General features: G+C 38.7%; 1 protein-coding gene across 1 annotated transcript; it reads right to left on the reverse strand.

Annotated features, from left to right (window-relative positions):
* Positions 1 to 2,201: 2,201 nt before the first annotated feature.
* On the reverse strand, positions 2,202 to 26,446 carry EEF1E1 (eukaryotic translation elongation factor 1 epsilon 1). The gene is made up of 4 exons (XM_003927365.4): positions 26,315 to 26,446; positions 22,191 to 22,391; positions 12,787 to 12,882; positions 2,202 to 2,860 (listed from the first exon to the last, which is right to left on the reverse strand). The coding sequence occupies exons 1-4, from the start codon at positions 26,399 to 26,401 to the stop codon at positions 2,720 to 2,722; spliced, it is 525 nt and encodes a 174-aa protein (XP_003927414.1). The 5' UTR covers positions 26,402 to 26,446; the 3' UTR covers positions 2,202 to 2,719.
* Positions 26,447 to 27,134: the final 688 nt, after the last annotated feature.

The raw sequence follows: 27,134 nt of genomic DNA on the forward strand, positions 1-27,134 counted from the left end.
TGTGTCTTTCCTTAAATCTCATCAACCAACCTCTGCTGGCTTGGTTTCAAACCTTTCTTCTGCAGTTTCCAGTTAGGGCCTTCCTCTGGGTTAGGCTTTGGCTTAAGAGAATATTGTGGCTGGTTTCCTCTTCTATCCAGACCACTTAAACTTTCTCCCTCTTAGCAATAAGGCCGTTTCACTTTCCTATCATCTGTGTGTTCACTGGAGAAGCACTTTTATATATTAATGTATTTTGAGATAGGGTCTCACTCTGTTGCCCAGGCTGGAGTGCAGTGGCACAATCACGCCTCACTGCAACTTTGACCTCCCAGGCTCAGGTGATCCTCCCACCTTGGCTTCCTGACTAGCTGGGACTACAGGCATTCCACTATGCCTGGCTAATTTTTGTAGAGGTGAAGTTTCACCACGTTTCCCAAGCTGGTCTTGAATTCTTGGGCTCAATGGATCCATCCACCTCAGCATCTCAAAGTGCTGGGACTATAGGCATGAGCCACCACGCCCAGCTAGCACTTTTAATTTCCTTAAAACTCTTCCTTTGCATTCCCAAGTTGGCTGTTTAGTGCAAAAGGCCTACCTTTCAGCCTGTTTTGGTTTTGACCTGCCTTCCTCAAGAAGCTTAATCATTTCTAGAGAGAGATGCAACCTTCTTTTCACCTGAGCACTTAGGGGCTATTGTAGGGTTATTAAGTGGCCTAATTTCAATATTCTTGTGTCTCCAGGAAGTGGAAAATCCAAGGAAAAGGAAAGAAATGGTGAACAGCTGGTCAGTGGAGCAGTCAGAACACACACACCACCTATTAAGTCTGAAGTCTTATATAGACGTAGTGTGTGGCACCCCAAAAATAACAGTAGCAAAGATCACAATCACGGAGCACTGTAACAGATATAGTAATGAAAAAAATTCAAAATAATGTGAGAATTATCAAAATGTGACACAGAGACATGAAGCAAGCACAAGCCGATGGAAAAATGGTGCCAACAGACTTGCTTGAAGCAGGGTTGCCAGAAACCTTCAATGTGTTAAAAGATGCTGTAAAACGAGGTGAGCCTCTGCTCACACACCTGGTCTGTTAAGTCTCCTGACTCGGTAACATAAAAGGCAAAAATGGAGGCCTATTACAATCCTCATTTTGTTATAAACAAAAAAATCATGATTTGCCTGGAGAAGAGAAAGGAAACTAACCTTACGATGGCCAGGAGCTACATGTTAGGCTTTTTTCTTCATGTTGTCTACTTTAATCTTCCTAATTTACAGTTATCTTGATTTTTATTTTTGGAGATTAAGAAAATACGGTTAACTGCTTTGTTTAAAGTCACACAGCTACTACGTGATAAAAACAGGACTCCAGGCTGGGTGCAGTGGTTCACCCTTGTAATCCTACCACTTTCGGAGAGCCAGGCAGGCGGACCACAAGGTCAAGAGATTGAGACCATCCTGGCCAACATGGTGAAACCATGTCTCTACTAAAAAGACAAAAAACAAAAAACAACAACAACAAAAAATTAGCTGGACATGATGGCACATGCCTGTAGTCTCAGCTACTTGGAAGCTGAGGCAGGAGAATCGCTTGAACCTGGGAGGCAGAGGTTGCAGTGAGCCAAGATCGCGCCACTGTACTTCAGCCTGGCAAAAGGGCACTACTCCATCTCAAAAAAAAAAAAAAAAAAGGTACTCAACTGTATATTTCCCAAGTATCTGCCTTTTCCACTAAAACTCTGAACTGTCCGCTGGTCACACTCAGCATCAACACCAGAACATTAAGTAGCATTAAATGGGAAAGGCCCCAAAGACCCCATTTTTCTCATTATTTGTAAAGATAAGGTCTTTAGCTCTCAATAACTGATTATTTATTCAAGCAGCAAGAGTTATAAAATACATTGATCTTTTATAAAGTGCCTCTGTTCTTCACATAGAACCTTAACAGCAGTCTTTCCATGAGAATTGGCTTTCAGTTTAGAAAAATCTAGTAATTAAAAATCCAAACAATTGGTGGGACAGTAAGACTTTCCCATCTCTTTTTGGCCACTGCATACTCCAATAAGCCCAACAACAAAAAAGAAACATTCAATAAGCCCAACAACAAAAAAGAAACATTAACTGGAGAGGAATGTATCTTACTCCTGTTCCCCCAGTGAAGTTCAGTAGTTAGTTTCACCCCAATGAACACTGACTACAGAAAGAAAGAAACAACCAAAAATTACTTTTTCAACCACATTTACTAGCTCACATAAATATTTAAAAACAAATCCATCTGTCTTCCCTTTCTGTTTCCTTGGCACAATTTATCACAGTTCTTAACAAACTATCATAAATATCCGTAAGGGGAAAATGAATTTCAGAATATGACAGAGGTTAATAAATAGCCAGATATGTCAACCACTGAAAGGACCACCTGTTCTTTTTTTTTTTTTTTTTTTTTAAGATTAAGCCCCTGATTTGCAACTTTTATTGAAATAAATTTCATCTAATAAAAACAAGGATAATTTAAAACTTGATCTCAACTTGTTGAACAGCAGTTGAATTGTGACATAAAAATTGCAAAACTTCAACTAAAGAACAAATAAAACATTCAGATACAAGTTTACACTTTAAAAATTCTATCAACTTAAACAAATAATGAATGACTGTATATTAATTTACATTAGTCCTGCGGTCCAGAATACATTTTCCATTTAAAACATTTTTAATAGATCTTCTGTATGGCATGGACAGCTTCTAGTGGGAATTAGTATATAGTCTGTTCTTGATGAAGACAACACTAGACAGATGTTGCCTGATGCCTGGATAATGCTGAATGTGACAAAACCAGCGAGACACATTAAGATATTTCTCCTTTTCTTGAACTGTCAGGTCAACCTAAGTAGAGATTAAAAACATACACACACAACAAAGATGTTACAAAAGCACAACTATTAATTATCACTTAAGAAGGAGATAGAAGATGAAAAACAACATTCCCCAAGAGTTCTCAAAAGCCAACATATTCAGATGGGAGTAAAAGTTTCAGCCACTTGTAAAAGTTATCCATGTTTAATGTTTTTATGTCAAAACCAGATGTGCTTCCTGCAAAACATCAAGTTTTCAACAAATGTAAATTTTAATCCTCAAATTAATTGAGGATTTGGAGGTCAAATAAGTTGTTTTTTACTTTACCGGAAAAAGACAGATTAAGATACAGTTCTTTTTCTGGTATGTTTTAGTAAACCTAAAAAAAGGAAATGATCCATTTCGAGTGACTATTGCTTAATATAAGGAGAGGCTATTTCTAGTGGTGTATGACTCAGATGAAGGAGGCTGAGTAAATGCATGAGAACAGATCTTCATAATTCTGTTTGCAATAAAGCTCAACTCAGTCTTTTAGTGGATGTAGCAGTTTACCCAATTTGCTATCAACCTCCAAGAATGCTCAGAGATTTGGTTAGAGAGAGATGTATCACAAACTGCACGTGCTTATCATTTCACTGGGCTCAAATTCCAAAGTAGGTGACTCAAAGACTTTCCTCTAAGATACATTTTGGAATTACTGAGAGTTATCAGGTAAAGAGAAACCAGGACAGCAGTAACCTGCAGACATGACACCCTGTATGGGTAGTGCAGTTCCTTCTCATAAGTCACACTTACTTAACAGATAGTGCAAGTCTCTTTAAGACTGACAGGAGTGTTTGCAGAAAGAAATAATTCAGTCACCCCACAATGGTAGAAACCCACCAGTGGCCTGCTTGTTGGGAGACACGCTTAGTGAGATGAGTATCCTTTGCTTTCAGAATTTAGAGCATACTTGTTCTGCAGGCAAACATTCTGCTAAGTTATCAGATCACCAAAGGTGAAGGACAAATCACTCTACATGCAATAATTCTTAGAGAATACAAAAGAATATTAACAATAAAATTAAGAAGGAGGCAGTATTTTCTCAATAAATGTTTATTTGGACTCATATTTGCTGGCTCATTTCTAGAGAGACATGCAACTCTTGTCTCTCTAGTTAGCAGGGAGAATCTTCACTGCTTCTGTTTTATAAAAATTTAAGTTTCAGGTTTTAGTGATACACACTTAAGTCTTACACACAAGCTGCGCTAGCAAATTATAAAAACACATTCATCTGGTTTCAGGTGTGTAAGGTTGTGTCTACTTAGAAAGATGTTACTATTATTATCACTGTCTCATCTATAACACAGTCAGTTCATGGAACAGAGATAAATAACACCTTAGTCAAGAAAACTGGTCAAGAATGTCTTAATGTAAAAGTTTAATTTTGATTATGAAAATTCATGGTTTCACATGTAAAGAATTACATTAGGCTAACTGGTAGATTCAAACTGAAAGGAGCATCCACCTGTCTGGTGTGTTTTCATAGGCAGCACTTAATCATTTGTGGAATAAATTGAGCATCAGTCTATATTTCAAAAATATTTTGTAAAAGAGCATTTGTTCTTTTTCTAGATATCTACCACATGTAAACTTCACCAAGGACTTCAAAAGAAATGTATGATTTATTAAAAGCTCAACTAGTAATAAACACAGCTGCAAATCTAACAAGAAATGGGAGTTTTCTTACCAAAAAAGCATAAATGAATAAAATTCAAAATCAACTTCAACAAACCTCTTTGCTAATAGTTAAAGCAGACAGATGTAACTAAGTTTTACTCCAACCTGATTTCAAGTGTCAGCTGCTGAAATATATGATGATTCAAATCTGACCTCCTTCTTACAATTTTGGTCCTTTCATAGCTCTTTCATTTTAGATAATTCTCCACTTAGCCGCATTTCCAAACAGTAGAGTTTTAATGCCTGTTTAAGTTGTTCACCCAGATTTTAAACTAGGAAAAAAGGGTAATGTTATGTGTGATATTTATATTTCAGAACAGCATTTGCTGTCACAGAGGACTAGTATATGGTGCTCACAGGCCTATTATTTAAAACAATAACAACAACAACATACAGAACGCAGCAAAATAAATACTCTCCAACTTAAACATTTTATATTTGGAGTCTCCAGTGTCAAGATCATCAAAAGACCCACAGTACAAAATAGTCTTTATTCCAAGAGCTCCTAAAGCTCCTTGCATTTCCAAATTTATTCCTAATTATTTCCTAATTTGCCACTTCTTGGGTTCAAGTGATTCTCCTGCCTCAGCCTCCTGAGTAGCTGGGGCTATAGGCACTATAGGACTATAACCACCACGTCTGGCTAATTTTTTATATTTTTAGTAGAGACAGGGTTTCACCGTGTTAGCCAGGATGATCTGGAACTCCTGGCTTTAAATGATCCATCTGCCTCAGCCTCCCCAAGTGCTGGGATTATAGGTGTGAGCCACCATGCCCAGCCCCCTATTCCAGTAATTTTTAACTAGATGATCCATTTTACGGTATTTTTAGATTATCTATTTCAGAGAATGTACAGTTATTTATTTTCCCTCAGGAAACTTTTGCCAGAAACACACAGAGCTTTAAAAAAAAAGATGAGGTTACCACTTTCACTTCTTTTTACAGTTTAAACTTTGGAACTTGTTCCTTTAAGCCTGAAATAATTATGAATGACCTTGACTTGTTAACTCTCTTACTTTTTTGGCAGACATTTCCTATGTAAACATACTGTAAACAAAGAAATGAACAGGTTTCTTCCCTCACTAAATTTACAGATTTTAAAAACATTTCTGATGGAATCCCTGGACTATTTCACTTACAACACTGGTTTTCCACCATCCCTTTCTAGCTAAAGTTACTTTTCCTTTCTCACAACAGGAAACAATGCAATTGTTCTACTTGCCACTTCCTGCTTCTTGATGGTCTGCATGCCAGTGTGTCTATAGTGGTGCTTGGCTCTTTCTGCCTAAATTCCTTTTAATTCTTATTGGCACTCTATCATGACTTTGAACTTTAAAGCCAAGCAGATAATATTCTGAATCACTAATTTTCCATGAAGTCACGTGAAAAACACTTTAAGTGACTTGTTCCAGATCAGGGTGACACGCTGCTTTGCTACCTTTCCAACTGGCACCACGCTGCCACCTTCGGAACATTGTTTAGGGCCAGTATGCATGGACTATTTTGCAGCTATTTCTTTTATTTTTCCTTTCCTTATAAAAGAACCGCATACATCCAATGGTGCTCCAAGCTTCAGAACAAAAGTATTTCAGTTGATAACAATCTTACAGTCAAGCAGCACATAATATTACAAAGGATTTTAATAATCTTGAGTAACAGTCTGTTCACAGGGATGACTTATCTACTAGTGAAATCACTAAGAAAGCAGTGAGTCACTGGTGTTACAATAAACAGCCACACTAACAGGCAGTATAACAAAGGAAGGGCAACATAATATTCCTCAAAGGGAGTTAAGATAGATCAGATCTTAGAATAACTCAGCCATGACTAAAATTGGGCTCACAATGAAACAAAATACAGTGGGATTATCTGATGACTCGAAGGTTCCTTGACTGCTATTTTGTACACTGTGCTGATTACATATTCCGTATTGAATAATGTGAACAAACAAATGAAGGAATGCATGAGGGCAAAACCAAATAATACTGCCAAAGCAAACAAAGCACAAGGACTTGGTCAGTAACAGCAGGTGGCCGATCTGGACCTCACACCCAGCCTACTTTAATTTAATACCTAGAAATCATTTATTCCACATCTGTGTTTATTTGTACCCAACTTAACAGGGATGTCATTTAACACCACAGTGCAATTCTGCCATTGTGTCGGTTTTAGTCTGTGAGGCCTGTTCCTTGAGGTGTTTATTTCTCTGCTTACTTTGCCTGCACTTGGACTAGAGTGGGAAAGATACTTTGACTCACAATAGAAACCTAAAGGGGTGGTCAACAGTGATTTATATATCAGTCTATTAAATTTCACTTCGAAAAAGATAATAATATCTTTAATCATAACATCCTAGTCACTACATATAAAGAGGACATATATTCCAAAATAGAAAATGTAAACACATATAGAATGCTCAATATTGTTAATGTAACCCTGACTTTAACATGAAGAACTGAATTCATCACTTCTAACCTGCCTAAAAACCAGGTGCCCTGTAGGGCACTTAGGCTTATAATTAAAAACTCTGTGGCTAGTGCTATGAATATTTTGCATTATAGGATTATGACCTTGTCCATTCTGCTGGCAAAGGAATTCCAAACAAGTTCCCTCCTTTTCAGAGTATTTCCTTTCCCTACTGCATACCCTGCATAAGCTACAGGAACGGAAAATGTAATTACACACTTGGTTTATGAGTTACACTTCAGTATCATCTTTTTTTTTTTTTTTTTAATTAGATGGAGACATACTCTCCTTAATGACAGCTCCATGCTACAGCAAGCCAGATCTTGTGGGTCTGCACAGACATTCACTAGCTTGCTAGCTGTCATCACAGAGGATGACTGATGACATTTTTCCTAATATAAAGCTTAAAAAGTTAAATGTCAAACATATGTCACATTTAAATCTATATATACTTAAAAGCCAACAAGTTTGTTATTGTGGTTTTCAGATATAAATTATTCTTGGGGCCCTGTTGGGTATCCATGCTCATATATAGCATAGTCTCACTAAAATCAAGTACAGACACCCCCAAGTTCAAAGACTGTAGGTTTGCCATCAGGAAAGAGACGCTTAGATGCCTTAGCAGCAAATCCTCTTTACCTTGGAGGCTTTTTCGTTTTGAAATGAGGTAAATTGTGCCTCATCATCATTTTAAATTCAAAAAGCTACTAAAATACATTGAACCTAGAATGAAATAAAAAAAGGCTGGTAATCAATGTATTTCAGCTCCAATAAACTTTCTTCACATTTAAATAAAATTACTTTAATTATGTTACACTTTTACTACAAAGATAAACAATCTGAAATAGGAACTATAAATAGGTTACCAGTTGTTAAATATTGCCTTTATTTAGTTAATTTGTTTTTTTCAGACAGAGTGAGACAGAGTCTCACTCTGCTACCCAGGCTGGAAGGCAGTGGTACAATCATGACTCACTGTGGCTTCGACCTCCCTGGGCTCAGGTGATCCTCCCACCTCAGTCCCCCAAGGAGCTGAGACTACACGCGCAGAGCTACCATGCCTGGTTAATTTTTATTTTTTGAAGAGATGGGTTTTGCCCTGTTGCCCAGGCTGGTCTTTTGAACTCCTTGGCTCAAGCTATCCACCTGCCTCAGCCTCCTAAAGTGCTGGGATTACAGGCATGAGCCATCATGCCCCGCCTTAAATACTGCTAATCTCAATAAGCATTTAGCTGCACAAGGCAGTGTGCTAAAAGCCAAGAGGGGATGAACAGGAATAAGAAAATCCTCTCTGGTCACTGATTATGTGTAAATTGAGTCATATTCTTTGTAAGTATGGGGAACATTCATTCGACCTCACTCTTGTTGTGCCATTATAATTTTTAATAGGCCCCCTTTCACAGTCAAGTGTTTTGGAAGAGAAATCATGTGGTCACCCTACTTACATAGAATATTTGTAATCAAGTTTATCATAAGCTTTCCAAAACAATGAAAATTCCCTTAGATAGCCAAGGACATCCAAATCTTTAGCTATTGTTCAAGCAATTTTATGATTCTATATTCTACTTACCTCCCTCATTCATCAATAACATAATATTCTGACCAGAGATGGCCACTGATTCCATTTTCTCTACTTCATTAGTTGCTTTCATGTAAAACAGTCTTTCTTCAATAAGATTAATATGCCCCTGAAAATAGTTTTATTCTTTTATTGTCTCCCTCTCAAGTATAGTACAGTGGGCATCCACAGCACAGTGGGCTCTCAGTAAATCATTTAAAATTCAAAGATTTACACTAAATTAAGGATCATTCTAAGCCATTACAATAATGTTACAGAATTTAACATAATCACTGAGGGATCTTTGAGGAATAAATCATAATAAGGTCAAGTAAATTGAAACTGAGGGATTATAGCTTGAGGAGGGGACTAGTAACGGAATCATGCATTATTATAGTATGTTTGGAGGGTGAGGGGAAATAAAAGGAGTCCACTTCTATGGCTGCCATGAAGCCCAGGAATTCTGCGGGGAACTGCATTGCATTTTGAATTTTCTGGTTACAATCCCTGTCTTCTCTCTTCAACCTCAACTGAAAACCCAGACTCATGAGGCCTCAATCTGTGCCGTCTTATTCCTGGCAAATGGCAAAGCCAACTATGTAGGAGGCTTTTTCAGAGGAGAAAACGACTTTGTTTTTCCAAAAGATAAACCCTCCACTTTGCTTTATGAGGCAGATAGCAGCCCCAAACCATGGACAGGTTGGGGCTTGCGCAGGCCTCAATTATTACGGTATTTTACAGTGTATAATACAAAGAGTTTCCCCATACATTAAGACACTTCAGTCAGATCTGGTTTGTCATGGCCCTTCCAAAAACTGAGCTCTGTGCCTTTAAACCACTCAAGCTTCCTAAGCATCAGATTCCTTCTCTGTAAAAGGAGCCTAATAACACTGGTCCTGTTTCCTTCTTAGTGATGAGGTACAATGAGAAAATATACAGGAAACTCCTTGAAAAGTACAGAGAAATACATATGAGGTGTATATGAGGCACACACACACAGAGGAAGGAGGACCTCAATACGGTTTAGGGGTCTGAGAGGGATGCATCTGAGGAATGAGTGGGAACTGAAAGACACCTGGGAAATGCAAATGAAGTGGGGAGGAAGGGAAGGGCTGGGACCAGGGAACAAAAGAGAAGAGCAATGCAAGGACACTGGGTAGAAAGATCCTAGCATCTGGCAGGCTCTGGGACATATGCTGTGGCTGAGACACTGACAGGAAGGAGGATAGCAAGGGAGGCAGAAATCAGGTGAATTTAGAGTTTCGCTCTTATAGCCCAGGCTGGAGTACAGTGGTGGGATCTCTGCTCACTGCAACCTCCGCCTCCTGGGTTCAAGCAATTCTCCTGCCTCAGCCTCCTAAGTAGCTGGGATTATAGATGCCTACCCCACCATCACACCTGGCTAATTTTTGTACTCTTAGTAGAGAGGGGGTTTCATCATGTTGGCCAGGCTCTTCTCGAACTCCTGACCTCAGGTGATCTACCCGCCTTGGCCTCCCAAAGTCCTGGGATTACAGGTGTGAGCCACTATATCTGGCTAATTTTTGTATTATTAGTAGAGGCAGGGTTTCAGTATGTTGGTCAGGCTGGTCTCGAACTCCTGACCTCAGGTGATCCACCCGCCTCGGCCTCCCAAAATGCTGGGATTACAGGTGTGAGCCACTGTGCCCGGCTAATTTTTGTATTTTTAGTAGAGACAGGGTTTTGCCATGTTGGCCAGGCTGGTCTCAAACTCTTGATCTTGGGTGACCCACCTGCCTCGACCTCCCAAAGTGCTGGGATTATGGGCATAAGCCACCACGACTGGCTGAGTTAATTCTTTTGAGAAAGAAAAAGACACAGTCATGAGAAGACTGCCTCAGTGGCCATCAATCTCATCTCTTATAGTCAATCCTCTTTAGGTGAACAAAAATTCTAACTACCGTAACTTGGGCAAGTCATCAAGATCATAGGAAAAGATACATGTGAGAGGCATTCAGGAGCTGGAAATCAGGATCTGACCGACTGGATGCATGAGGTGCACAATGCACAAAAATGTACCACAGGGAGAAGACAGGTATCAGGGCGATGGGGAGTTGGGCCAAGATTTTAGGCAGAGAGATGGTGTAAGAAAGCACACATTCCGGGGCAAAAGTGTCTGGTTTCTGGACCCTGTTCCACCAGTTACTTGGGCAATCTCAAAGAAAACATTTGACTTCTCTATGCCTCAGTTATCTCATCTGTAAAATGGGGCTGATAATATTAGTGCCTATCCTATATGGCCGTTATTAGGATGAAATGAGTTAACATTTATACAACATAAAGAACAATGCCAAGAATATAGTGAATATCATGTCATTGTTCGTGAGCAAATTTAAAATAAAGAGATTGACTACGTAGGTAGTGGGCAAGACTGAAGAAAAAAGAAAGAAAATATGATCTGGAGCAATATCCAGAAACGGGGCAGGAGGTGGAGAGGAGACTCAGGTGTAAGAGGCCAGATGAATGGTGATACGGTTTGGCTGTGCACCCACCCAATCCTCATCGTAAATTTTACTCCCACAATTCTCACAAGTCATGGGAGAACCTGGTGCGAGCTAACTGAGTAACGGGGGCAGGTCTTCCCTGTGCTGTTCTTGTGATAGTCTCATGAGATCTGATGGTTTTGTAAGTGGAACTTCCCCTGCACAAGTGCTCTCTCTGACTGCTGCCACCCATGTAAGACGTGACTTGTTCTTCCTTGCCTTCCACCATGACTGTGAGGCTTCCCCAGGCATGTGGAACTCTAAGTCCGTCAAACCCTTTTTCCTGTATAAATTACCCAGTCTTGGGTTATGTCTTTATCGGCAGCGTGAAAATGAACTGATACAGATGGACTGGCCTAAGAAAAAGGCAAGGCTGAGACCAGGAAAAGGAGACAAGATGGACAAGGATGCACAATCAGGCAGGCTGGAAGATGAAGGGACTCAAATGAACAGCCTCCATTTTTCTAGCTGAATGATGGAGGAAGGCTCGGTGATAAGGACTGAAGATAAAGGAGGAGGGAGAGAGTCGGGGCTTAAGGAACGTGGTAAAGGTCTGGAAATATCTCTGGGAGAAAAAAAAAAAAAAGAGCTGATCCAGCTTGAGAGCCCAGCTGCAACTGGATAGTAAACACTTTTAGTGGCAATAATCTACAGGGTTGTGATTTCTCCAGCAGACCTCAGCTTGGATCTTGCATCTAAGAATGAAGACATTTATTTGGGCTGGCCAAGAGCCAGGAGCTTACAGGAAAAAGGTGGTGACTGTACGGAAAAGCAAAGGAGCTGAAGATACTAAGAGGATGTAGCTGAAGTTACCCAAAAGGGCGTCTAGGTTAGGTGAGGAAGAAAGCATACAGATTTGGAAAAGAGGAGTCAAATTACATCAGATAGAAATTAGACACTAAGAGATTAAAAAAGCCAAGCGTGTATTTGTCAGGGTTCTCTAGAGAGACAGAATTAATGGAATATATAGATGGAATGTTTATCTATATGGAATATAAATATATAAAGGAGAGTTTATTCAGTATTAACTCACATGATCACAGGGTCCCACAACAGGACGTCTGCAAGCTGAGGAGCAAGGAGACCCAGTCCGAGTTCCAAAATTGAAGAACCTGGAGTCTGATGTTCGAGGGGAGGAAGCATCCAGCACGGGAGAAAGATTTAGGCTGGGAGGCTAAGCTAGTCTGACCCGTTCATGTTTTTCGGCCTGCTTTATGTTTGCTAGCAGCTCATTAGATGGTGACCATTCAGATTAAGGATGGGTCTGCCTTCCCTAGCCCACTGATTCAAATGTTAATCTCCTTTGGTAACACCCTCACAGATACACCCAGGATTAATACTTGGCATCTTCAATACAATCAAGCTGACACTCAGTATTAACCATCAGAAGTGGTTAATTTAAGATCTAGAGGTGGAATGGTAGGAATACGGGGCCCAGGGGATGATGACAAAGTCTAAAATGTGGTTGGAGAAGTCACTACTGAAGAAGAGCAGAAGCAGGGGAATAAAATCAAGGTCAAGGAAAACGAAGCAACTATGTTAACTGGACATGTCAAAGGAGTTTTTACATCGGCACCTTGTATAAAGTAATTCCTTTCATTTTTATTCCATAAGCTGAAAATGCAAATCTGATTTAAATTCAAGACAAATTTTAAAAAATCATTCTGAACACTATAGAAAAAACGCCAGTAAACTATTCAAATACTCACTATAAAGCGATGAAGTCCATAGTACAATAGGATATCTGCTAAGGTAAAGTTATATCCTGTAAGGTAGACTTTATCTTCAAGATATGAATTAAGATCCTAGAAAAAAGAAAAACAGATACGTACTAATGTAAAAATCAGTAATAATAAAGTTAACTATCGTATCGTTGACTTAAAACATTTAGAAGGCTACTAGAAAACAAAATATTGCCATTAAATAAATTTACACTTTGATATTAATATTCATTCAAAATCACAAATCATATGCCAGTTACCCAATTTTTAAAAAACAGGCTAAACATCACTAGTCTTAGAGAAATAAGAAAACTTTTGAAAATGACATTCAAAGTGCCGTCTATGATCATTTTAAAGCCTAGCTTCTTGTTTTTGGAAACATTTTGTTACTCATGCTCATTAGTTACACTTCTTTTTTCCATTAAAATATAAAAAATTCCCCAACAATTTCAATCTCTTTAGAGAATTATAAGAAACCCTATATCCATGAAACAATAATTTGCCCATTTTCCCTTCCCTCTAGGTCCTGGCAACCACCATTCTACCTTGCTATCAATGAATGTGACTACTTTAGATACCTCATATAAGCGCAATCATAAAATCTGTGTACTTTTGTGACTGGCTTGTTTTATAAAGTTCCTCCATGTAGCATCTTTCAGAATTTCCTTCCTTTTTAGGGTTGCATAATATTCCACTGTATGTATAGATCACATTTTCTTTATCCATTCCTTTGTCAATAGACATGATTGTTTCCACCTCTTGACTACTGCGAGTAATACTGCTGTAACAGGAGCACACAAACATCCCTTTGAAACCATGCTTTGAATTCTTTTGGGTATATACCTACAAGTAAAAATTCCTGAACCATATGGTAATTCTACTAATTTCTTGAGGAAGTGCTATTCTGTTTTTCATAGCAATTGCACATTTTACATTACCACCAACAATACACAAGGGTTACAATTTCTTCACATCCTCACCAACACCTTACTATGTGGGACTTTTTGGTAGCAGTCATCTTAATGCATGTGATATATCTCATTTTAAATGTGATGTACATTTCCCTCATGATTAGTGATCCCAGCATCTTTTCTTATGCTTGCTGGCCACTGGTATATCTTGTTTGGCTAAATGTATACTAAAGTCCTTTGCCACTTTTTAAGTCAGGACATTGAGTTTGTGTTGCTGAGTTGTGGGAGTTCTTTACATATTCTGAATATTAACTCTTATCAGACATATGATTTACAAATATTTTCTCCCACTCTGTGGGTTGCCTTTTCACTCTGTGGTCTCCTTTGTGTTCAGAAATTTTTAATTTTGATGTAGTCCAATTTATCTATTTTTACTTTCGAATTATAGTCACTTAAGTGAAACAACAGATTCATAAAGTATTTAAAGGAAGGTCTTGTAAATAAGTTATATGAACTATTATTAGATATTCTTTGAAGCTCCTCTAAAGACTAGATATGAAACACTGTCCAGTGATCAACAGCATTTATTCTAGAAAAATTCTTTAAACTATAGAAAGGGCATTTTTGTTCTGATTCTCAAATCACATCTGTTTTAGTCCACTTGGTCAACTACAATCGAATACATAGACTGGGTGACTTGTAAACAAAAGATATTTATTCCTCACAGTTCTGGAGGCTGGAAGTCTAAGATGAACGTGATGGCAGATTCAGCGTCTAGTAAAAGCTTGCTTCCTGGTTCACAGGCAGCTGTCTTTTCACTTGGTGGAAGGGCTAAGGTCTCTCTCAGGCCTTTTATTAGGGCACTAATTCCATTAATGATAGCTCTGCCTCCAGGACTTAATCACTCCTAAAGACCCCACCTCCTAACTCCATCACTTTGGGGGTCAGAATTTTAACATATAAATTTGGCGGGGGGGGGGGGGCGGGCAGGGGAGAGAAAATTCAAACCATAGCAACATCCCAAAGTGTCTGGAATATAGTAGTTCAGCAGTCAATAAAAAATGTTTTTTGAGAGAGAGATCCAAGATGGCTGATCACTAGCAGCTCAGGATTCTAGCTCCCAGTGAAAGCACAAAGAACGAGAGGACGCCACACCTTCACATGAATTCTTGCTGCTCACGCACCAGGAGATTCCCAGCGGAGGAACCCCACGGGTCGCCAGCGTGACTCTTGTGGCCGGCCGAGGCGGTTTTGCCGGTGCCTCGGAGCGTCGGTTCTTGGTGCAGAGTCAGAAAAGCACCATCAATCTTAATGCCGCTGATTTAGTCGGCGCAGTGGGTTGCTCAGATTTCGTCGCTGAGAATCAGTAAGTTGGACGTCCACTCAGAAACCCAATTACAAAGACGGTAAATACAAAGACCACAGATGGGTAAATTTATAACGAAGGGAAGAAAGCAGCCAAAAAAAGCTGAGAATACCCAAGATCAGAACGCCTCTCCCTCAGCAGGGGATCACAGTTCCTCATCAGCAACTAAACAAGGCCTGATGGAGAACGAGTGTGTTCCAATTACAGAAGCAGGCTTCAAAATGTGGATAATGAGAAACTTCTGTGAATTAAAAGAACTTGTTCTAACCCAATCCAAAGGAACTAAGAACTTTGAAAAAAGGTTTGACGAAATGTTAACAAGAATACACAAGTTAGAGAGGAATATAAGTGAATTGATGGAGCTGAAAAACACAATACGAGAACTTTGTGAAATATGCACAAGTTTTAACAGCCGAACTCATCAAGCAGAAGAAAGGATATCAGAGGTAGAAGACCAATTCAGTGAAATAAAACAAGAAGACAAGATTAGAGAAAAAAGGATAAAAAGGAACGAGCAAAGTCTCTAAGAAATATGGGACTATGTGAAAAGACCTAATCAACGCTTGATAGGTGTACCTGAATGTGACGAAAAGAATGAATCCAAGCTGGAAAATACGCTTCAGGATATTATTCAGGAAAATTTTCCCAACCTAGTAAGGCAGGATAATATACAACTCCAGGTAATACAGAGACCACCACAAATATATTCCTCAAGAAGAGTAACTCCAAGGTACATAATCGTCAGATTCATCAGGGTTGAAATGAAGGAGAAAATACTAAGGGCAGCTAGAGAGAAAGGTCAGGTTACCCACAAAGGGAAGCCTATCAGACTTACAGCAGATCTCTCAGCAGAAACCCTACAAGCCAGAAGAGAGTGGGGACCAATATTCAACATCCTTAAAGAAAAGAACTTTCAACCAAGAATTTCACATCCAGCCAAACTAAGCTTCATAAGTGAAGGAAAAATATTTTTTTTGTGAATAAGCACTCAGAGATTTCATCACCAACAGGCCTGCTTTACAAGAGCTTCTGAAAGAACCACTACACATAGAAAGGAACAAACAGTAACAGCCTTTCTAAAAAAAAATACCAGAAGTAAAGAGTATCAATATAATGAAGAACTTACATCAACTAATGGGCAAAACAGCCAGCAAATATTAAATGGCAGTACTAAACTCACATATATCATTATTAATTCTAAATTTAAATTGACTAAATCCCCCAATCCAAAGACAGATAGGCAATTTGGATAAAAAACTAAAACCCATCGGTATGCTGTATTCAGACCCATCTCACATGTAAGGATACACAAAGACTCAAAACAAAGGGATGGAGAAAGATTTACCAACAAAACGGAGAGCAAAAATAAATAAATAAAAAGCAGAAGTTACAATTTTTGCCTCTGATAAAATAGTCGTTAAAGCAACAAAGATCAAAAGAAGCAAAGAAGGACATTATATAATGATAAAAGGATCAATGCAACAAGAAGAGCTAAAGATCCTAAACATATACGCACCCAATACAGGAATACGCAGATATACAAGACTAATAAAGAGACTTAGACTCCCACACAATAATAGTGGAAGACTTCAACATTAATATTTGACAGATTAAAAAGAAAAAAAAAATGAAAAACATGTGCCATGCATAGCTGGCTCAGCAAGCACTAGGAGAACCTGCAGACTGAGCCACAGGGCAAGGCTGGGCAGGACCCATGCAGGAGGACCTGGTCGAGGCCCAAGCATCTTGACATCAGTTAAACACAAAATTGGTGGTCACCACAGTTTAAAATCTGGCCAGTCATGGTAGCTCCCCAGCATTTTGGGGAGGCTGAGGTGGGAGGATCACTTGAGTCTATAAAGGAGGCTGCAATGAGCTGTAACCTCACCACTGCACTCCAGCCTAGGCAACACAGTGAGACCTGTGTCTCTAAAAAAATAAATTAAAAAAATTAAAAATCTGGGCAGGGATGGTGGCTCAAACCTGCAATCCCAGGATTTTGGGAGGCTGAGGCAGGTGAATCACTTTAAGTCAGGAGTTGGAGGCCAGCCTGTCCAACATGGTGAAACCCTGTCTCTACTAAAAATACAAAAATTAGCTGGGTGTGGTAGCAGGTGCCTGTAGTCCCAGCTACTCAGGAGATGGAGGCAGGAGAATTGCTTGAACAGGAAGGCGGGGGATGCAGTGAGCTGAGATTGTTCCACTGCACTCCAGCCTGGGGACAGAGTAAGATTCTGAATTAAATAAAATAAAATAAACAACCCCCCCACCCCACCGCGTTTCTTAATTTCTTTCTTTCTAGTTTTACTGAGGTACAACTTCATAATTTTATTTATTTTAGTTTTAACTATTTAAAAATTGAGATTGGGCGTGGTAGCTCATGCCTGTAATCCCAATACTTTGGGAAGCCAAGAAGGGTGGATCACCTGAGGTCAGGAGTTTGAGGAAAAAAAAAAAAAAAAAAAAATGTTTATGAAATACAGTGGTTTAGCAATCAATAAAAAATTTTTGCGGAACTGAATTTACCCTCTGAGTTTGTAGACAAAGTTAACATGATACACGCTGAACATGAAGATAATGAGGATGAAGACCTTTACGATAATCCACTTCCACTTCCACTTAATGAAGAATGAACACATTTTCTCTTATGATTTTCATTTAAAGACAGTCATTTTCAAAAAGGTAAATGAATATGGGCCCTTAAAGGTGTTACAGATGAGAACATAAAGGAATACAGATAAAAATGAGGAGACAGGTGTGAAAGAATCAAAATAAAATTTGGGTGGAAAGGGTAGAATATATTGGTATATTAGGGACTACCACTTAAATTTTATGGTAACCTGCTGAATGGATATGGTTTCTCTCCAAGTATCTTCAGAGAAATCAACTTTGGGAAAGAATAAGAAATAAAATATTTTCATTAAATTTCAAATAAAATAAATATATCTTCATTTAATTTCAAGAAGTATTTAAAGACCTGAAACAATAACAGTTTTGTGTGTTTTCTCCAAGAACAGAATCTATATACATGTTTTAGTGATACTCTTAAAAATATAGTTTTTATAAACTATGATTAGGTAATATTTTCTGGGTTCATGATATAAATAAAATTTTCCCCACCAAAAGACAGAATTTCACATTCAAAATATTCACAGGTGAGAACTAATTATGTCTAACGTTCATTTCCTTTTTTTTTTTTTACAACTCTCTGATGCCATTGTCAAACTTGTTAAAATATTCCCCACACAATTCCACCAAATTTTTCTTTGTTCTCCCATCTAGTAAACTTTCTAACAATATAAAAAAGTTGAAAAAGCAGTAAAATAAACAACTATATATCCTCCGTCTAGATTCAACAAATGTTAGTGCTTTGCAATGCCTGCATTTTGAAATTATATACTACCTTATTTGAGGCATTTAAATGTAGTATTGTGGCTCTAGCACTGAAATGGAACTTTGACAAATAAGACTTAAACCCTTTCATAATATCCTAGGAACAAGAGTTTTAAAAATACACAATATGAAGCTATACAGCCCAGTATAAACACAAAGAATACATGTAAATAAATTTAAAAAAATAATAAAATGGCTAATAAGCATTATGAAAATAACACATTAATAATTTTATGGGAAAAAAAAATAAGCACCTTTTTTTTTTTTTTTTTTTGTTTTTGAGATAGAGTCTCGCTCTGTTGCCCAGGCTGGAGTGCAGCAGTGTGACCTTGGCTCACTGCAACCTCTGCCTCCTGGGTTCAAGCAATTCTCCTGCCTCAGTTCCTGAATAGCTGGAACTACAGGTATGTGCCATCACGCCCAGCTAATTTTTCTGTTTTCAGTAGAGACGAAGTTTCACCATGTTGGCCAGGCTGGTCTTTAACTCCTAACCTCAAGTGATCTGCCCACCTCAGCCTCCCAAAGTGCTGGGATTTCAGGTGTGAACCACCATGCCTGGTCTCAAGCGAATAATTTTTAAATTTTTTTGTTTTGATAATTAAATTGGGGTAGTGAAGGAGAAAGAGGTAGTACCATGTTAGTTTTGTGAAAGAGGCCACTCTCATATGCTACAATACTGTAATAATGTGCTTTTCTAGGGGGCAAATGAGCAACATAGCTTTAAAAATATAAAGCGTTTAGCCTAGCAGTTTCTCCTGTAGGAATTTAGCCTCATTCCTGTAATCCCAAAACTTTGGGAGGCCAAGGTGGGCAGATCACTTGAGGTCAGGAATTCGAGACCAGCCTGGTCAACATGGTGAAACACCGTCTCTACTAAAAATACACACAAAAAAATTAGATGAGCATGGTGGCATACACCTGTAATCCCAGCTACTTGGGAGGATGAGATAGGAGAATCACTTGAATGTGGGAGGCAGAGGTTGCAGCCTTGGTGACAGAGCAAGATTCTGCCTCAAAAAAAAAAAAAAAAAAAAAAAAAAAAAAAGGCTTAAGGAAACAAATGGGAATGTGCTCCAATATTTGCCAACAGTCTAGTAACTACCCAGGGATAGATTATTTAAATTATGGTACAATTACAGTTAACCCTTGAACAACACATGTTGGAACTGCACAAGTCCACTTAAAACACAAATTTTCTTCTGCCTCTGTACCCAAGATAGTAAGACAAACCCTTGCTCTTCTTCCTCCTCCTCAGCCTACTCAATGTGAAGTAAAGACTATAAGGACAAAGACCTCTAAGACAAGCCACTTCCAGTTAATGAACAGTAAATATATTTTCTCTTCCTGATGATTTTCTTAATATTCTTTTCTCTAGTTTACTTTGTTGTAAAAATATAGTATATCATATATGTAAAATACAAAATGTGTATTAATTGACTTTATGTTACAGGTAAGGCTTGCAGTTAACAGTAGGCTATTAGCAATTGAGTTTTTGAGGAATCAAAAGTTATACATGGATTTTCAACTGCTCAGTGAGTCAGTGCCCTGTGCTGCTTAAGGGTCAACTGTATGTGATGCAATACTAATATGTTATGAAAAGAAGAGTGTAAGAGAATACTCGTTGATGTAAAAAGATGATGACAACATATTGTCAGTGAACAAAAAATCAGGTTACTGGGCCGGGCGCGATGGCTCACACCTGTAATCCCAGCACCTTGGGAGGCTGAGGTGGGTGGATCATTTGAGGTCAGGAGTTCAAGACCAGCCTGGCCAACATGGTGAAACTTTCTCTACTAAAAATACAAAAAAATGAGCCAGGTGTGATGGCATGTAATCTCAGGTACTCAGGACGCTGAGGCACAAGAATCGTCTGAACCCAGTAAGGAGAGGTTGCAGTGAGCCAAGACTGCACCACTGTACTCCAGCATGGGTGACAGAGTGAGACCCTGTTTCAAAAAATAAAGAAAAAAGAAAAAGAAAAACACAAACGGGTTACTGTGTGCCTGTTTTTTTTTTTTTTAAATACACACACACATATATACAAAAGGAAAAAAAAGCACAGAAAGAACACAAAACAGGTTTAATAAGTATCTAATGGCTGAACATAAGCATTATTGATAGTTCTCTCCTGTTGGTGGGACTATGGATGCTTAAAATATCTTCTATTTGCTCACTTGTATTTTCTAAATTCTGTAATATTTACTGCCTTTAAAATGAAAATAACACTGTCTTAAAATAGCAAAACAAAAACAAAATAACTCTTTTCTAATCTGTGCATGTGGCCAAAATCACATTGCAATCCACTCTACATACATCGGTCTCACCCGCCAGTGTCAGCTCTGTAAGGGCAGAAACTGTGTCATATGGACCACCAGCCCTCAGACCTGCATCCTGGTAGGTTGCAAGTACTTATGCTGTAGGTACAGATAAGCAAACTATGGTCAAACAAAAAAAGACAATGCAAACTGCCCAGCTCCACATACATTTCAAAAACAGGAACATCTTAAATCAGAGGTTCCCAATTAAATATTTACATGGCTCAGAGAAAACACTTTTGAAGTTACTTCTATGCTTCTAATACCACATCTATTAATGTAATTTTTGAACCTTATAAACCCAATTCATTGAAATCCTGATATCTTTCAGAATCAAGTACTAATTACCACCCTTTCCTTTGGAAAACTTTATAAAAGATGGTTGTATTCACTTTTTATTTGCCTGAAATCTTACATTCACTTGGAGAAAGGATACGACTGCCTCCCCCTGGAAATGCTGTGAATAGTAGGGGTACAAGAGTTGAGTCCCTGTGAAAGACCAATATGGTATTAAGAATAAATGATTGATCACGACAGACGTACAAAGGATCAAGTTCTGAAACTGACTTTCTACCAGTTCTCTTGATGGCATCTATCAAGAATACAGTTTGAGCCATTTTCCCCAAAGTGATAAAGGAATATCTTTCTTGCACAACTTATATTGCCATGATACAATAATTGCAATAAAATTAAGAAACAGAAAGAATTCCTACAATGATATGTTGTTGTTTGGATAATATCTAAGTTTCTTTCAAATTTAAAGCTTTAACAAAATCTTTAAAAATCTGCTTTATTTTTATATAAATAAATTAACAGTAACTTCATTTGGAATTTTTAAATTCTTGGTAACTCTGAAGCTATATCCAGTTTATATTTTATACCAACAGATTATTTTATTATTTGATGCCTTTGAAAATAAAAATTTAAAGCAATGATTCTCAAAACAGGGAAAGGTAAGCTTTCTCAGACCAGACAGTTTTTTCAAACCACAAGACTAAAAAATTGATTCTCTCTTGCTTCTGAGAAAGTACTTTACCCCTTAGAGAATTGGGATCGTTCAGTGGGGCATCACATTAAAAAAAACAAGAAAAAGTCACATAATCCTGTAATTATTGACTATGACACGGGTTCTGAAGGAAAAGCACAGGGTGCTGTGACTGCATATAGAACAAGGAACCTCAATTGCTGAGAGAGAAGTAGTCAAGTAAGTTTCCAAGGCAGCGTTTAGCTGAGATCTGAAGGGGGAGGGCTGGAGTATATTCCAGGCAGACGTAATAACAGGTACAAAGTATTGAGGCAGAAGGAAAGAGGTGAAGAAGGCCAACAGCTGCAGCTTTTTAATCTCAGGGGAAAGAGATTTCTGATTAACAGTTCATGCATTTCAGCCTATAAGAGAAGTCACCATACCTTCAACAGTGTATGGATATCATTTTTACTGGAGTGTCCGTCTACTTGAGTGACCCTGTATTCTAACCATTGCTGAACGATTGCTTTTTCTTCTGCAGTACTCCCCAGCAAATATTCTTTGTTGGCTTGCTTGACTAGATGAGCTGCTATAGTAGTCAATCCCGTTAGACTTGGACCATTGTTTGTCTGAAGAACTGGAATCTTAAAAAAAAAAAAAACAAGAGTTCAGATAATTTAAAAAACAAAGACCACATCATAATTATAACTGCTAAGTAACCACGAAATCCCTCAACTGCTTTTTGCAATACTCCCAGATTTTACTCTAAGATACTAAACTGCATACAAATAAAAGTCTAGAAAATAGCAGTTAAACAATTTACAGTTTGGTAACAGATGCTTGACGATGAAACTGGTAGTAACACTGCAAAAATCAGTATAATGTTACTATAATAATTTTTAACTGTGTATGTACAGTAAGAGAAAATGGAAATCCTAATTATACTGTATTAATTTCAATCAAGTTTACCTGCACCCTATTATATAGAAGATGAACATACTTAAATAAACCTGACTTCATGTTTCCCCTATTACAATGGCAATACAAAGAATCAGATTTGCTTGCTTACAAGAAATTGCCAATTAATTTAAATTTTCTTACACAAAGAAACACAATGCTTTATGAGAAATTTAAAAGAAAAATGGAAGGTATTACCTAATGAGAAAACTGACCCAACACAAATAATAAGTATAGAATCTCAATGACTTAAACAAATGAAAAAAGAATTATTTTCTTGTGAAGACTGTTCTTTTCAGCAATCAAATAGTATCTTGTACTCTATAATGATTATACTTTCCAAGGCATTTTCATGTATGTACATCAACAGGACTTGGTGAAGTATACAAAGAGATTAATACTCTATAGGATACAGATTCAAAGTAAGGAGGTAACTTCAAAGTAAAGGAGGTAGAAGTACTTTCCACTTCCCATTCACTGTCAGCAGCTCCTTGACTTCTCACTTTCGCCTTCAACTCAAATGAAACCACAATTTCTAAGATCACCAATAACTTGAATGTATTGAAAGAAAACAACATGGGTGCCAGTAATATTCTATTCCTTGACTGGGTGGTTACCTGAGTGTGTTAACTTTGTGGTAACATCAAGATGTGTGTACTTTTATGAATGCCTGGTATATTTTGGGGAAAAAAGAGAAATCAAATGACTCACAATTGCTGGGCGGGAAGGGAAACAACTAACTCCAAAGAGAATTATGTGTAAAAATAAATTCTTCACAACTCAAGCATGCTCTAAAAAAATTCCCAGTTATCTTCTCATCTAATCACTACATCTTCTAAGATAAATTAAGTCATCTCATCCTCATTTTACAGATGAAAAAAAAACCAGTCACCTCATTTGCATTGGGAAACTCAGGGTTTGAATAAAGTCCTATTGGCTCAAATGTCCATTTTCTTTCCTTTACATAACCTAAACTATGCAATTCTTATGCAGTTGCAATTATGAGACACATACGATTTTCACATTCATTTTAAGGTTCCATAGTATTCAAAGTAATTACTTTTAAAGGCTGCATAAGCAATAGTCGTGCACTACATGATGTTGTTCTGGTCACAGATGTTCTGGATGGCATATCCAACGGTGGTCACCTAAGATTATAATCAAGTATTTCTACTGTACCTTTTCTATGTTTCGATATATTGAGATGCACAAATACTTACCATTGTGTTACAATTGCCTACAGTATTCAGTACAGTAACATGTGGTACAGGTTTGTAGACTGAAGGAGCAACAGGCTATTATCATATACCTACTATTTATGAAGTAGGATATACTACCTAGGTTTAAGAACACTCTGTGATGTTCACATACGACAATGAAATTGCCTAACAATGCATTTCTTGAAACATATCCCTGTCTTTAAACAACACATGACTGTATGTCAATGTGTTGATGTACCAAAATTTAAAGAATTATTCTCCTAGATGTGTATCTCTGAACTGCTTTCAATTTTTAACCATATTGGTAACGTTGCAGAATGTCTTATTGCTGGCTCACTGCTGTCAGGTGTCTTCCTAAAAAATTGGCTGAATCTTACCACATATGGCCAACCCTTTCCCAATACAAATAAACAGAAACTTTCATTAGCTGCTCACTGCAAAAATGCCTTAATTAAAATAAAATTAAAAACCACACTCTGAACTCCAAAACCTTCACAGTTGTGCCTCAAACTGTAACTTGGGGTTTACCTTGCATTGCATCACAGTTGTGTCTCGAACTGTAACTTGGGGTTTACCTTGCATTGCATCATTCCTCACATTGGTTTACTTACTGCCCTACACTTCCCAATCCTTCATAATTTATTGGTTTTACACATCTTTCAAAGCCTAATCCTTTAAATGCTACTCCTTCAAGAGTTTATAAACCCATTTTTATAGACAGAATTAACTTCCTTTTTCACACTCCTCAATAGTGTTTTCCTCCATGTGGAGTTCTAATTAGGGAAAAGTAGTCAGGCTGGCGGACCAGGGGACAGCAAAAAGAGAAGGCTGATAAGCTACAAGTCTGCCTTTCTTCATGGTCCAAGACACCCAGCCCTTCTTCACAAATAACTCAACAATATTTCCGCGTCCAGCTATCACCAGCCCTTTGGCTGATAGAAAACTCAAGTTAGCTCACTGCAACCTTGGTGTTATCAGTACTGCACAAACCCCTCTTCGGCACACAGCCTAAGTACTGTTCCATAGAATCCCCATCCAGCCCTTGTTTCCTTGCAGTTAGCTCCTCTCTTACTAACTTGCCCATTGCACTCTTGCAACATGTTTTCATACTTTCTCTAATAAACCTGCTTTTCTTTACCTATAGCTGTCCTGGTAAATTCTTATCCTGTTGCCACCGGCCCCAGAGAGTGGCTGCTAGCCCGCGAAAGTCCTTAAAGTACTTACTATGTTGTGCTTCAAATTATTTGCTGACGATTGTTTCTCATACTAGATAATACTCATGTCTTGGCAACGGTTCCTAAAAAATATAAACTAAACAGGGAGTAGGGGCTGAAGGGATGGAAATCAGGAATCATCACCTGGACAGAGGAAAAATCAAAAGGCCACTTTGGCTCCAATGCCTATTCTGCAACCAATTACTGGGCGGATCTTAGGCTGAACAGTTAACCTTTCTAGGCTTCGGGTTAACTTAAATAAAAACTACACTACTACTACTTTCGAGACAAGATCTTCACATGGACCAAATGAAGAAGAAAAAAAATTAAAGACAAAAAAACATCATGTAGAAAAAATCTCAAAGGAGCGAAAATATATACATCCAAAATAGTCTTCCTACAACCAATTTCCTTCGCTAATACATTCCTCTACGACAAACTATAAAATGCAAATGTTCTAACAGTGCCTCACCAGGTAATCTTATACCTTGCGATGTTTCCCTTATTTTCTGTGCGTCGCACACTCAAACTGATACCCCAAGGCTTCAGAAACGCTTTTCCCGAACCCCCAAGATTGGGTCAAGACTCCTTATGCATTCTCTCTGCTATTTATGGTGCAACGTGGCACTCTTCCAATTTAAAAGTTTGCAATGTTTGTCCACCTGGTCAGAAAGCCAAGCTTCCTGAGGGGAGTAAGCGTGTTCCCCTTAATCACCACTGTATTCCCAAGGCCCAGCACAGGGCTAACTGGCACCCTGTTAGTTATCACGGAGTCGCTGCGTAATAACTGAATGAAAGATGCGATTACGGTAAAAACAAAACAAAACAAAAAACAGTTACTGAATACAAACGCGGGGCTTCCAGGTTGGTCTAAGAGCTCTGTGAGGACTCTCCTGCAACTGGTTTCGTTTCCCCATAATGGGATGATGACAAGGAACCTGGAGGTGAAGTTCAGGCCGAGCCCGACCTGAGCTGGTTACCCCCTCTCTCCAGGAGACAGGGAGGCAAGGGCGGAGGCCCAGAGGCTCCAGTCAGCTTGCGGAGCAGACACGTGGGGGAGCTGGGTAGCCGCATCCTCACTCCGCCTGTATCGGGGGTCCGGCCCCGGCCCTGCCACGGCTCAGCAAGCCCCGCTCCCGTCCACCTCTTCCCTTCTGCGCCGCCTCTCCTTCTCACCTGTCGGTCGCCCTGAGCACTGTATTTATTCCTCTTATTCAGTCCCAGGGACTTCTCCAGTAGCGACAACTCTGCGGCCGCCGCCATCTTCCGGCCGAAGTTCCTGGCAGAGGAGGGACCCACGGAACAAGAACCTCTTGCATTGGTGGAGACGGAAGTCCCTCTCCTGCAAACGTCACCGGCGATTGGCTGAACGAAAGGGGCGTGAAGAGCGCGCGCCAATGCGCAGGAGGCGGAGCCAGTGGAAGAGGCAGGGCTGACAGGTGGAGAAGTGATGGCAAATTTGCACTCGAGCTGTTGGGGAGTTACTTGGTAGAGCGGCCCCAGGGCCGGGCTTCGGTGGCTGCAGTAGACTGGATCTCTAAAAGGCAATCCCTAAATGGCAATCTATTGACATGGCTGCCAACGTTAACCCGTTAACTCATTGGCCAGCCTAAGAGAATTTAATATCATGGGAACTGAAATTTGCCTTAGTTTAGCTCAGGAATCTGTAAGTTGAAACAATCAAGTTGAATGGCAAAGCGTTCTCAATCCATTAGGAGTTTCTAACCCGTAGCATAATTCATGAGGATTTTAATTATGTTGTAATGGTGAATTCTTAAAACTAGTTTTCTGTTAATCTACAGCTCAACACTGGCGTTAGAATTACACATTTAAAGATTATTCACAGAGCACGGAGTATGTTAGTGGTCAAATAATTACAGCTCAAGGAAATCAGCCATTAATGGAATTAATGATCTTTAATTGCATTTCCAGAAAGCTGGTTACACAATTTATAAAGTATTGTTATATAAATAAACGAGGTACATAGCTTTACCCT

This window comes from Saimiri boliviensis, chromosome 4 (assembly GCF_048565385.1).
Source record: "Saimiri boliviensis isolate mSaiBol1 chromosome 4, mSaiBol1.pri, whole genome shotgun sequence".
NCBI classification, from domain to species: Eukaryota; Metazoa; Chordata; class Mammalia; order Primates; family Cebidae; genus Saimiri; species Saimiri boliviensis.